This window comes from Chroicocephalus ridibundus, chromosome 6 (genome assembly GCF_963924245.1).
Source record: "Chroicocephalus ridibundus chromosome 6, bChrRid1.1, whole genome shotgun sequence".
Taxonomy (NCBI): Eukaryota; Metazoa; Chordata; class Aves; order Charadriiformes; family Laridae; genus Chroicocephalus; species Chroicocephalus ridibundus.
In genome coordinates this window covers 30,980,362-30,994,417 of record NC_086289.1, presented here as the reverse complement: position 1 = coordinate 30,994,417, position 14,056 = coordinate 30,980,362, and the positions used below count along the sequence as shown (strand labels likewise).

At 36.5% G+C, this 14,056-nt stretch overlaps 1 protein-coding gene and 1 long non-coding RNA gene across 7 annotated transcripts in view; one reads left to right on the top strand and one right to left on the bottom strand.

Annotated features, from left to right (window-relative positions):
- Positions 1-14,056, top strand: part of LDB3 (LIM domain binding 3) — a 123,223-nt gene that overhangs the window by 75,403 nt on the left and 33,764 nt on the right. For 3 of the 6 annotated variants that reach the window (XM_063339154.1, XM_063339152.1, XM_063339151.1), the window contains 2 exons: positions 11,453-11,488; positions 13,261-13,467. In XM_063339154.1, coding sequence (XP_063195224.1) covers positions 11,453-11,488; positions 13,261-13,467 — 243 coding nt within the window. Of the gene's footprint in view, positions 1-586; positions 1,535-11,452; positions 11,489-13,260; positions 13,468-14,056 lie in introns of those variants that run through there. The other 3 variants (XM_063339155.1, XM_063339156.1, XM_063339157.1) reach the window with 2 other exon arrangements.
- The window catches only part of LOC134517553 (uncharacterized), a 52,524-nt gene continuing 43,985 nt past the window's right edge, over positions 5,518-14,056 (bottom strand). The window contains exons 7-9 of the long non-coding RNA XR_010071664.1: positions 13,499-13,658; positions 11,561-11,713; positions 5,518-5,602 (exon numbers count right to left, since the gene is read on the bottom strand). This is a non-coding gene — a long non-coding RNA (uncharacterized LOC134517553). The remainder of the gene's footprint in view (positions 5,603-11,560; positions 11,714-13,498; positions 13,659-14,056) is intronic.

The window sequence follows — 14,056 nt, the reverse complement described above, 5'->3', positions numbered from 1 at the left end:
TGACACAAGTGACTAGAAATATTTATGCAGATGTCAATGCTTATACTCACTTACGCTGAGAAAAGTTACAGAAAAGTCCTGCTGAAACCTGTGGCTGATAGTCCTTACAGGAAGGACAGCCAGGAGATATATAGCCTGACCTAGGTATTACAGAATGGAAAATGTTTGCATTAATTTTGCTCTTGTATGGACTTAACTTTCACTGACTACTCAGTGAGGGGGGAGGGAGGGAAAAGCCGAGAGAATCTGCTGGAAGGAAAACAATGGGATTACACTGCATTTCTAGCAAAAGCAGCCCTGTAATACCACGCACAAGTCAAAGATTATGAAGTTCTATCAAGTTACTTCTCAGAAATGAACAACTGCAAAACCTTTCATACATGGTCCAAAAAAGATCACCCAGCCACTTTTGCGCTGATTTGAAAGCTGAGGAAAAAGTCCAAATAAATTGCCATTGCCCTAGTTATAAGGCAGGCAAGTGGTAGCCATGGTCCCTAACCCCTTTCTTTCTCCCTCCTTTCTTTCTTCTCTGTGTGTGTGTCTCTCTCTCTGTCTCTGTCTTTCTCTCTCTTTCTTCACGCCACAGGGAAAGGTTTGAAACGGAACGTAACAGCCCACGCTTTGCCAAATTGCGCAACTGGCATCATGGCCTATCAGCGCAAATCCTTAATGTTAAAAGTTAAAGGCCCACATTTAGCAGGCAAATACATGAGACAGAAAATTACAGTAAAAAATTAATTCTGTCCTGAGGTAGAGCCCAAGAGTGTCACAGCCACAGGAAAGACTTACTGCTAGGGCCTTTCTCTGAGTGCCTGTCTTCTGTAGATGTCTGTCGTTAGCCTGGTATCCGTTCACTGACACCAAAAGTAAAAATAATGATACAACCCGGTTCATGTTCTTCATTATAAAGTAGATTAGCTTTTGTCCTTTACTATATCAAGTGTAACTTCAGTATACAGGAAAACATCACTATTGTACTCTCTTGACTTTAATTCTAGAAGAAAAAGAGAAGGAAGTTATTGACAGTATTTCTTTAGGAGGAAGAGGAATGAGACTTTTACTGAGTTTTACTGCTGTAAAGATAATTAAGTAGGAGAAAGAGATGAAAAGGAAAATTGACTGAGCCTGGTCTAGACTTTGCTAAATGTACAACACACTTAGTTTGCATAGTTGAATGATGCTGTTTGAAATAAGATATTAGCAATGTGAAGTTATATTTCTTCAATATGTTATACTGGTAGAAGTCATTTGCTGAAATGATTGCTCTAAGTTTTTTGTTGGAAACCTGAATTTGTCATTATAGGAAAGCTAGAGATAGCTGTGGTTGCACAGGATTTCTGAGGAAATGACATTTTGCTAGAGGTGATTTAGGAGCGAGAAGAATATATAGTACTACTGGTGCACTGAAGTTTTGCATCTTGTAAGTTTTAAGGAATATGTTGCCCATTCTGTATCGCTCTTGCTTTGACCCACGTTTTTTTCTGTATATAGCAGCATGCTTTATCTGAAATAAAAGGTTTTAAAACTAAAATAATTATGTGCCTGTTTTACACAGTACTTCATTCTGTTTTAAAACAATAACTGCTTCAACTGATTATTGAAAGAAGGAGAGCTTTTCTTTCCACAATAGAAAATTTGGTCAAAAAGCTTTCCCCTGTTAATTTAAACGTCAGTAAGAATTATAGGTATCTGAATTAAAATAAACCTGACAAAGCAGTTGAAAGAACACCAGAAACGAAAAAATATTGTATTAGGTGTGAATGAAAACAAAGAATAATTAATGGATGTTAGATAACAACCTATTGATTATATGGTTTAGCATTTCCATTTGAATGATATGCATTTTCTGGCAATAATGTATTAATTTGTGCCCATGTGGAAGGCACTTGAGACATTGCTGGTGCTTAGAGTGGGATCTTTTGGTTTCAACATTTCAACAATGCTTTGCTTTTAAGCTGTCAGTCAAGATACAGCAAACCTATACCAAAGGCCCCCAAATAGTTCTATTTTCTCTTTGAAGGACACCAAGAGTGGTGTCACATCCCTCTCTAGCTTATGCTCTGATGATTAAATGAAACAAAAAAATGCAACTAAATTAAACTGTTTGTGGCTTCCATAGAAACAGTTGATATTAGCCCTCATCAGTCTGCGTTAGGAGTCCTTAGCATTGATTGAAGCAAAAGTTTCTGGTGATAAAACACTGGTCTCTGCAATGGAAGGTTGGCTCCTTTGTAGCTCTGCCTACAGCCCTCAATAAATTTATTTTTTTTCATTAACTTCTATAAGTTGCAAATTAGGTACCTTTTATCTGGTAGAAGTAATTCTGATCAAAGATATTACTGCATGAGATTAGATTGAAACTCTTATACTTCTTGCTGCCTCCAAACATCTGGAATTTATATCAGCAGTCCATACAAGAACAAAGTTCATTCAAACTCACATTGTTTTTCTGCATTATGGAAAGAAGGAAAAGCTACTGTTCATGAAGGATTTTGCATGAATCAACCAAATACTGGAGTGTTTAAAGGGGAAAAAAAAATCTAGCTATCATACTTAAAAAAATTAAATTTTGAGTATTATTTAAGAGTACATGATCACTAGTTCCTTTTAAAATGCATCTCACTGTCTTAAATAAGTACCATAGCAATTCAGTAAGCACGCCATTTAATATACAACATTCATTTATATTTTCCTTATGGGAACACAAACAGATTCTGATTGTACCATCTTATTAGTGCCTGTGGAAAATCAGCATAACTGCATGAAATAAGAGCAACATTTTAACTTTTCCTGAATGTTGCTAAGATCAAACTTTGTTTCAGAGTGGGTGAATTTTATTTATATATGGGAAATTTTGATAGAAATTAAAATATCAATTGGCAATTACCTCTTTTTCATACATATCAAACGTACCTAAGTAAAAAAAAAATCTCCCAGTTCTAATTTTCAACCAAATTAAATGTTTTTTCTGAATAAGTAATAATATGCAATTCCTATATAAGTGAAAACACTGTATCCTTAATGTTTTATGAATCTAATATTCTTTGTTTCAAATAGTCCTAGTGCATGTACTATAATAGAAAAGAAAATGTCTAGATTATATCTCAATGTTTACACATAATGGTATTTTTGAAGGTATTTTTTAATAATCAGAAAAGCATAGTTTGATCAGATACGTAATTAATGCAGATGTAATTAAGAAGCCCCTTGCCCTCAGCTCTGCTTCAGTGGATTTAATGATAAAAATTCAGTCCATATAAACCATGTAATCAGATAGAGAAACAGTTGTAATCCTTTTGCCTGGAGGTTACAAAATGGAACCTACTCACTCTCCAAGCTTGTAGAATTTCAATTCTTTATGTAATTACAGAAAAAAAAAAAAAGGTAATAGAAAAAAATCTTCACTAGTTGGTAACTTTTGGAACTTTTGCAATGATAAAGACCTTTTGTGAAGGTGCTGTTTCCCTAAGGCAAGATTGTTTATCACTGCACACTCCTACTTCTTAGCCCAGTCCCTCTCAAAAAATCTCATAAGTGGTGGGCTTTGTTAATTATACTTTCAGTCAAATTTTTCTGTCCAGTTTTTTGTTCATGTTTAGACTAGTAATTCCTTAACTTTTACTCCTCAAAAATCTGCCTTTATGTTGTCATGGCGATCTTCAAGCCCAGAAAATGAATGTTACAGATCTCTCCTTACATAACTATTAAGAGGCCTTGTTTTTCCCTCCTGAGTAGGAGGCAGACTTTTTCTGTAAGGTGGAGAAATTGGGCTGGATTTATCATTCTACTACATCTCACTGCTAGAGACTGTAACAGACTTTGCCTGATGAGAAATCATTAACAACTTGAAGAAACCACTAGCTTTGCTCTAGCTAAAGGTCAAGTCTGGCCTGGTTATGCCCTGGTTTTAATGTGTCGGGGTTATCTCGCTGTATATTGCTTCTGACTGACCAACCCCACGTTGTGGTGTTTCTTGACCATTTGCAAAAGTCTGCTGTTTTGCCTAGGTTGGTCTCAGTTAATGATGGTGAGGCTTAAAATAGACTCCTGACTGAAGACTCGATGAGTCATGTAATTCTTTAAAATAGCACTGATGATAGGCAAGTGTAGCTGTATTTTGAATGATGCCTGCTCTGCTGAGCAGAGGACAATGGTCGGTGACAATACTGTCTTCTAAATAGCCTTCGTGCCAAAAATAAAGTAAAACGCAGGATGTGGATAGTGATATTAACCCCCCGCCCTTCCCAATATTGCCAGTAAAGCATAGTGTTATAAGCATTTAATGAAGATACGGTAAAGCTGATGCCAGTAGGAAATCAAAACCAAAAGGCCTTCCAGGTAAATTTGCTTGTCTGGTTATGACACAGGGAAATGCTCATTTTCTGCTGTGGTATAAGACGGTTTGATCTAAACTAACCTATTTCCTGAATGCTGCTGCCTTGCCTTCTACTCAAGTGGTCTCCTCCTCACCTCCTACAATGCCTAGTTTGCAGCAGGAATACTGACTGTATGCGGTGTGTGCTGATGGGACGTGGCTACAGTATGACTTTAGGAAAGCAGGCATGAGAACCTGACCTCTCTTCCTTTCCTGCATGAAAAAATTACAAAAGGAGAAAGGTTCTGTGGCTCCTTCTCTTGCCTCCCTCCTTCCACGCCTGCTGCATGGGAAGGAGAGTAAGCTTTTGCTATGTAAAAAATATAGAGGTTGCCTTCTCTTTGTTGCAGTTTGTCTCATTACGCACAGCTGTGTGGAGTATATTTTCAGTAGCAAGGAACAAGTATTTTAGGGACCACTTTGTAACTTTTGAAAAGTCCAACTCTTGCATATCACAGAGCTGTCTGAAGCCTTCTTCAGGGGCAGAAAAGGTGACATCAATTTTTCACTTCTGCACCCAGGTTCCCACAGGGACTAAATAGATTTTGTAGCTTTTTAGCACTGTCTACCATGAGTTTCAGAGACTGGGATTATCATTACACCTATCAGAAAATACCAGGATGCTTGCACGAATTTTAGGTTGCAGAGTTAAAAAGATAGAATTTTGGTATGTACTATTTTGGTAGTACTAGATAATTACTTTCTTTAATCAGTTAGCCTTTAATCAACAGCTTTCTGCAACATACACGAAAATGAATTGACTAAAATTTGCTCTCGAGCACAACAATATTCTTTGTTCCACTGCTCCTTATCAAAGCTATCTGACACCACCAAGACAAGCTAAGGCTGATCCCCTTCCTTCGTTTGCCAGAATTTCCAGTGCTTAGCATTGCTGACCTGCCCAATTGCCAAAAACTTCATATCTATATGCTAATGAGATTACCAAAGTCCTTTTCAAAGTTGTATCTTATTTTTCCACAACAGCCCATGAAATAAAGCAGACTTCTATAGGTTGCTTTCTCATTTAAGGAACATAACTGCAATAAAGAATAACAAGCACATCAGTTTAATATATTCTCATCCCCAGTTACCTTTTAGTACCTCAACAGTGACAAAAATGTAGGAATAGTGAAATAACTCACTTGTCTGTATGGAATTCTGAGTGAAACCAGAAGGGAAACTCAATCAAATATAACGTGTTTGTTCCCCAAAATACTCCTGAAAGTTCTGTGGGAAAAATTAATTTAGAGATCATAAATTCCTTGTTTTCAAGCCAGTTCTCTGTAGAACCAATTGATCAAAGGTGATGACAGTAAGGTATGGTGTATCCACTTCAATGTATTCACTTAAAATTCAAAGCATGAGGCCTCCAAATGAAATTAGCAAATACCACGAAGCTTTTCTCAAAATAGTTCATAGAGAAAATAATGCATAAGCTAACAGAGCTTGTTAAAGCTCAAGATTCAATTTTGTGTGGGAGGGTGTGTGCACTGACCTGTATTTAACATCTTGTCTTTACTATCTCAGCCTTCTGCATGTTCCTGTCCAGCAGTTAACTTTTGCATGAGCAGAAATTAACATCGCTTTCATTCCTGTCACACTGTGCAACCTTTAAGATTCTCGTATGCATCTTTCCGCCGATGTAGATGGCTAATCGAGATAGATACCAGTGCACAATGCTACCTTTCTCTCTGACTCCTCCCCTGCATTGCCTTCAGTCCAACATGGAAAAAGCAGTTCTTGCATGTAGCAGGCTTTCCAACGAGCATGTGTAACCCAGAGGTGCTCAGCTGTGGTCTGTGCATCATCAGGCTGGCTCACAGAGCTTCGTTTAGGGTGAGCTGGACAACTGGCTGATAGCGTAGCACTGGCACTGCTTCCTTTTGTTCTGCTTCTAAATTGCATTAATGTCAGCAAAATTACCCTAATTACTAATAACTTCCTAATAGTTCATTTCCACGTAAGCATTTGTCATAGTTGACCCAGAATGTTATATGATTACAAATAAGAGAGAGGGAAGGTAACAAAACCCTTAAGAGAATTTATGAAATAAAACGTAATCCGCATTGTGAAAGAATGAAAACTGCTCTAATTCATAGCGCTTACTGATTTGGTTCACGAACTGAATAGAAAAGACGCATTAGTATATTTCAGATGCAGCTTCAAACTTAGGATAATACCATGTAGAGAAAGTATGAATTTTCTTATCATCCATGCGCACAAATTAAAAAGTAGCACTAAAAATCTACCAGCTGAAATTGAGATCTATGGGTCTTGCTTTCTCCAGCTTCCCTGGAGAAAAGTGAAGTCATGATGAGAAAGAACACTTCAGTGAAATGGGAATAATTTCCTGGTCTACAATACCTAAACTTGTTGTGCTGTGGTTTTGTCTAAAATGGTCGCAAATACAAACTGAAAATCCTGTGTTCAGGTGCCTGGTGGCAGATACCTGCACTTTACCAGTGGGGCTATAAAAAGCTAGAGGGAACCATTCAGATAAATCCAATTGCATAATTAAGGGAATTATTATTATTATTATCTGAAATATCCCAGCTCAAGTTGCTCCACATACTCAGAATTTTGTGGTCTTTGTTGTTTGTTAAAGTGATGTGTTTACCAATAAGATAAATTGGAGTACGTATACTTGCATGCCAAATGTCACTTGGTAAATCTTGGAAAAGAGTTATCTTAATTTCCACCAATACTGATGCTGCTGTATTTCCAGCTGCATTTATTATTTGACTGTTAAATATAACAGCATACCAGTAGACGCCACTAAAATGCATCCACAGGAGGTATTTGCTTTGACTTTAGTGAGCTGCTTTGATTGAGTTCCATACTACTTGTTGACAATGAGTCGCTGGTTGTTTTTCCTTCTGCTGAATATATGATAATGCTTTTCCTACTCTGCGGCACTGTCTGCACAAACCAGGATACCTGCTGGGAGAAATGTATTTCCCTGTTTTGGAAAGCAGACATACTAGTAGGATATATTGCAATTGTTTTGGCGTGGGCTGCTCACATTCTTAACTACAGTGGCTGAAAAAGAGAGATGAGCTCTTCTACCCCTTTTTTCTGATCCCAAGCTAAAGTTTTAACTAAACCAGCATGACAGTTGTCTTCTGTCCTCTCCAGCTAACTGCCTATAATTTCTTTATGTGTCTTATGGTGTCTTTGTTAAGATAACAAAAATATAGCTTGGTGGAAAAAAAAGAGACAGTCAATCTCAATAGTCTTATATTCATCTGACAATGGAATAATTCTCAGCTGCAAACATAGAAAGGTAGAAATAACTTATTGGATCAGAACAGCAGTCAATCTGGCTCAGTGTCCAGCTTCCAATAGTGTCAATATCTCATGCCTTTGAGACAAAAATGTTTGGAAGGCCACCATGAAATAGCTTTCATACAACTTTACTCCCAGAAACCCTCTTAGATTTTTTTTAAATTATTTTTTGACTTCTACTTCTTAAATGAAATTTTATTTGTAGGCAAATATGTTTATGTAAATATAAGTACATGTTATTTTAAGTCTAATAAGGACAAGTCCTTCAAATCCACAACATACTACTAGAAAAACTGAATTTTTAATTTCAATAGATATAGACCCTAATAATCAGTAAGCATTAATAATTATTTCCTCTTTGAAAAACGGTCAGTATATATCTGTCAGGTTCTATAAAAGATTATTGGATGGTCAATATAGGACAATACTGGAAAACTGAATAGTAATATTTATTTAAAAATCCATAATCTCTTATTAAAGATGGCGAGCTGATGTTTTAAATACTCAGTTGGGATTCAGGAGATCTTATTTCAGTTCTTTGCCCTGCTGTAGACCTTCTATTTGACCATGAGCAATTCTATGAAGTTGTAGTTCCTCATTTGTAAAATGAGAAAATAGTCTTGTTCCATAAGAATATGGAGGAAAAAAAATGAATTATAGTATTCACAAATTGTCCCTACTGAAAGACAGAGAAGAGTTGAAGGACCACGTGGTCTCTCAGAATGCCTAATGTTCCTTACGTCATCAGATCTTCATTACAGATTAAATGATTCTGTCTCTACAACATTTTAATGGAACAGAGGGGAGCTATTCAAGAGAGAGTCTAGATCTGTTATTCTCTAAGGAGAAGGTAGATAAAAGGTGCACAAGCGCCACATCTCAGGTCGTCTGTTACACGCAGATGTTTGTTTAGGAATCTTCTACATTTGGTTTCCAAAACCAAAATATAACAGATTGGAATACTGGACAGTATCTCAATGTCCAGTGCATACAGTTTGGATTCAACAGAATAATTTATTGGAAATTCTCTTTAGTTTCTTCAGGCTCTTTTTAGGATCTAGTAGCACACACAATCTTGGCTTGCAAAAGAATTTTACATTTCATTACTCAAACTATTATAATTCTTGCTAGTGTGTCGGAGGGAAAGACTATTTCTATCATTTCAGTCACCCTGTCTTTAGGACCATATCATGCAGCATATTTTTATAAGAAGGAAAAATGTCATCATTTCCATTGTATAATATACTGTATATTTGGGAGGACAGTATATTGCATAAATAAACCTTGTCTGAGATACATGTCCGATATTTAATAAAATCCGTGGGAGTAGCACTGTTGTCTCTGAACAGTCACTGACTAAGGCCCTTCTATCAAAAGCCATTTCAGCTGGAGACTAAAAGGACTGCAGACAAAACCCCATTAATATTAAATCTCTCCCAGATAGTTCAAAACTACTATCCATGACTGTCCGTTATTTGAGCCGCCTGTGTAGGTAGACACAGCGATACAAACTGTTCATATAATTCTGAGCCAAATTCTTTTACGTTGTGAAGCTATTGACTTTGCTAAGCCTGCCACAGGGATGTATTTGACTCAAAAGTAAAATTAATTCTGCATTTAGTTAGCAAAAGGTGTTTGATTATAAAGGCTAGAAATCCAATAGTCTGTTCCTCAAAAGGCAAGTAATGCCAATAAGAGACACATCTGATCTTGAGCCTTTCTCACTATTAGCCAGATGGGAATTACTCCTGTTGACTGGGAAGAGAAATAGCTCTTCGAAGCGAAATCATGAAGAAGTATTGTGTGCCTTTGAGCTCATCTTTCGCTTTACTCTCTGCCTTCTCCTTTGCTTTATTCTGTGGAAGTATGTTTACTATACTTCTCTCTCTCTTTTTAACCTTCACAACTCCCCTGCCATTTTCCCTCAACGTTATCCTGTATTTGTACGCGCATGGAAAAAACCTTCCGTGAAAACCCGACCACAAAGTCAAGTGACATTTTTCTGCATTCTTCAGTATAGCCCCAGATAGTGGAGCAGAAAAGTTTGGATCAGATTAACAGTAACAACAGAGGCCTGACGCTGCTTCTGCCTGACCCCAGCTGCCTGCCTTTTGGTTTTGACAGCCATTTCTCATAGAATATTTGGTAACACTGGAAATAAACAATGCTTTATTCTTTTCAGGCTGTGACTGTGGGTTTTAATACTCTCGCATGATTATGGCTCTTGGTATACTAACACACGCACAATTTCTAGCCCATCCTCCTCTACCTTGTTTCATCCTGGCTGTCCTATACTTGACGTTCCAGTGAAGTCATGGCTTGGTTACCATCAAGATAGTGTTTGGTTTCTCATTGCTTTAGAGTGGTGAACCAATTGATCTTCTTGGGGTGTTGACTTTCATGAGAAGTTCTTCCATTCTGACCATAATAACATTCTTAGTCAGACAGCCACATCTGAAGGTCATTTCAGGTCTACTTCTGGGTTTGAAAATCTGGCTTCAATTCATATATTTTAGGGGTTACATTTTAATTAGAGGTTTTAAAAATTGGTAGAGAACACCTATGCTCAAACCTTTGCTGAGGTAAACTGGGTTGTTTTTTATAACTTTATTGGAGTTAAAATAAGGAAAGGGTATGTGACTGTACGCATGTATGTATGTATACATACATAAACACAGAGATAAATATATGAAATACTACTAATAATGTGGAAAAATATTAAGAATAGCCTTCCAAACATAATGTAAGATAATAACTGGAGCCCAACAATTCCACATAAATAAATACATGCATTCCTTTTTTTGAAGGATTTTTCAGAAGGCAGTTTCAGTTGGGTAAATGAGGATGTTTGCTTTGTGTTTTGTAATTTTAGATCCCAGTTAAGTAAAATGTTCTAATTTGGCATATTTCAACTTTAAATGTATTGAAATTCCAGCACAATTCCTTAAATAGGAAAGGATACAACCACCCACCAAATTGCTAAATATTGAGATTATCTCAATTACTTAACCGAATTTCAAACTTAGAAGTCTAAGGCTAAAGGATTCTATTCTTTATGAAAATACCTATGTTGCAACTTCTTACACAGATACACAGTTGCTTGCGCTCAAACTGGTCAGTTATTTTTGTAAGCTTGTACGTGTGTTTACAGAGTAACAGCCTAATTCTCTATCACTGAAATTGAGGCTGACTTACTCCTCACCTCAGTGAAGGAATGATTTCACTTGTTTCTAATCCAATTTAGACTGAGAAAACTAGTATTTACCTGGGTAGGACAGAGAATTTTTAAGTGATGCCAGACATAAATAATCCATATTTATGAGTTGTTAACCATTTAACTGCTTATCAATCACTTCAAAATATTGGATCCTTGAGGTCTGCCCAAGTCTGATTATTCTTACCATTCGGAGTTGGCATCAGAATACGGTCTGCTGGAATATTCTAGAAATTTTCTTTTAAGAGGGAGCTCATTAAAGTCAAAACTATGCCTGAAATTACAAATTAGACATTGTATGTATGTATATAACTGTCAATTTTCCTTCATTTTACTTTAATATTGAAACAAAGTTGTTTGCAACTGAGAAGCAGCATACAATAAACTTGCATATTTGGTGGGTTTCACTTGGGGAGCTGAAAAGGTTTCTCACAACTGTATTTATGAGCAACCACTCTAGGATGCTTTTTGCAACCAAACATTTCACCTCAACCCATCTTCTTTCTCCCTGGGGTGTTTTTTTGCCACCACTGGCTATTGCATTCACTTTATTCATACTGTATCCCCTCCTTTCACAGAGACAAGGAAAATGTTGCAGCAGCATCAGAAAACAGGTAATGTTTGCTCTGTGTGTTTGGCTTCCCTCTATTCAGAGTTTACCTACGCTTTCCTCATATTGTTCTTACCTCAAAACCAAGACATTTCTATGCTGTTTGAGCAGATGATGAATGTAGAGGTTTCAACAAAGTGGGTTTGTTAGACTTTTCTTTCTGATGTAGACTTCAAAAAGCTCTGTGAGATGAGGCGGGCAGGGATCATGTTTCTCAGAACTTATTAACCTGAAAATAAGCAGCTTTTATCAAATGTTCTTGAAATGGAATATTGTAATTTTGTGATGGAGTTTTAAGAACAATTTCCATTTTAAACTTTGTCTAGATTGTTCAAGATGTTTTTAAAACCTAAATAAGATTATCTTTTTGGTATTTTAAAAACATATATGTATCATATTCTTGCATATCTTGATTGATCCTCGATGGGTTATGAGGTTGAAGACATAGTAACTCTGTAAGTAAGTTCTTTCATTTCAAAAGTTGTTTTGTCCCAAAGAATCTCAGCATGTTTTGCAGTTACGTATAGAAATGTATTGTTTTCCATTAGTTCATGTACTAAAATACCTAAGTACTGCAACACAGGTATTTCTTGAGTGAATCTGACCAGTTGTTTAAGGGAGCAAAGAAATGCCTCTTAGTTTGTCATGCAAAGAATTCTCTCTCTGCTTTTCTCTGTCCTGTTGATTCCTGCCTAAACAATGTGGAGTCACTTTTTATTTTTGATTTTTATAAGGCTGCTCACATTCGAACAAAGATTGCATAGAGTTACAATCCAAGTGCAAGCATTATCGTTTTTATTGACACAAGCAATCGCAACTGGCACTTGGAACAGTAAGGAAAACTGATTTTTATTTTTAAATTAATTATGTCAAAAGAATGAAATAAAAGCACTGATTCCTATATAACTACTGTATGTAAATTAAATTGAAAATATAAGTAACATGTGTTAGCATTTCACTAGCAGTTTCATTTGTGTAAAATCATCTACAGGATTATGCAGCTGCTACACTGAAATCTCTTTTTTAATTTCTTATTTTATTTTATTTTATTTTACTTTACCAGGAGCAATTTCTGAAGTATGACTGATGTTACTGTCATACTACATTGCCTTAATCTTGCATGGTTTGTCATACCATTGCTTTTCTCCATCTCCATTATCATCACAGCTCTGCTACGTGTCTTATTTTGATATTCCTAGCAATATGGTTTACAGTTTTAACACAAGGTACCTTTTTTAATTCTTAAAGCCTTTCCTGGTCTTTAAGCAGTAATAAAAAAATAAACTGTCAAGACTTGTCATGATTTCAGCTGCAATATCATCATGATCTCCTATGGCATAAGGAAATTGGGGATACAGAAAGAGGACACTGGGTATTTACAGATATAAATCTTCTTCCAGGAAAAAGAAAAGACAGAAAGATAAAGCCTTCATTATTAAACCTAGACTTAACTTGATTTTTCAGTTATGAGGTTCATTACTTTTGGTTTTGGTTTTTTGGTTATTTTTTCTGAAGGCTTTATTGCATATAAATAATAACTACTATCTTAAAGGGCCAGATATTAGCATTCTAAAATGGTGCTTTATTTGGTATGGCAGGCAGTAAGCACATGTATCTCTGAAAACTAAAACATCGAACAACCCTTTTTCTATTAAGCCACCAGCCGCTTCTGCGGCTGGAATTCTGTCTGTCCCTCAAATACCTGCTATTATGTAGGAAATTGGAGACATAATAAATACTTCATTTACAAATCCCCTTGTAATCTTTGTTACCCAGGCCTACAGCTACTACACACGCGCCACAGTATGTGACCTCAAGTATTTGGCATTCTCCTAAATCATTCACCACGGATGCCAACACTGACAATGCTAAGCCAGTGGCTTCCAAGGGCTCTCTGAGGCTTGGAGCGGGTACAAGTCAGAGGGAGGCCAGTTTCGTCACTACTGGCCAGAAAGTCCCTCTCACTTCATCCAGTAATCAAAGGTACACTGTGACGTGTAACTGCATCACTGACCTGGTTTGGAGCTTTGGAATGGTTTGGCGATAACAACCTCTAACTCCTTCAGACAGAAAAGCCCATTGCCTAAAAGGCAGATGTCCAAGTTCTACAAATTCCAGCAACTTCTAGTTCATGTGGGTTTTACATTTTAAGTGGCACCTCTTAAGGATCTCACCTGCAATATGGAGACAACGGTCATTAAGCACCTTCTGCAGTGAAGCAGCAGCCGATATTATACACTGTATTTCTACAAACATTCCCATATTCAAATGCAAAACTCTTCCATGCTATACCTTTCTCTAAACACCTTTTCCAGGAATTTTTTCTACAAATGCTACAAAAAGATATAATTTTTGCCTGTTCATTTTTATTTTTGTTCCCTACGTTTTCAATTCTTTACAAGAGATCTGTTGAAGGATTTGAAACAAAAAGATCTTCACCGTTACATAAAGGAAACTAAGTACTGCTTTAATAGTCCACTTGATGATTGTTATTTGGACAGAAAGTCTCAGAACTTAGGACCTTACTGAGAGAAAGAAGTGTAATCTGCACTCATTTTTTAATGTTAGAGTG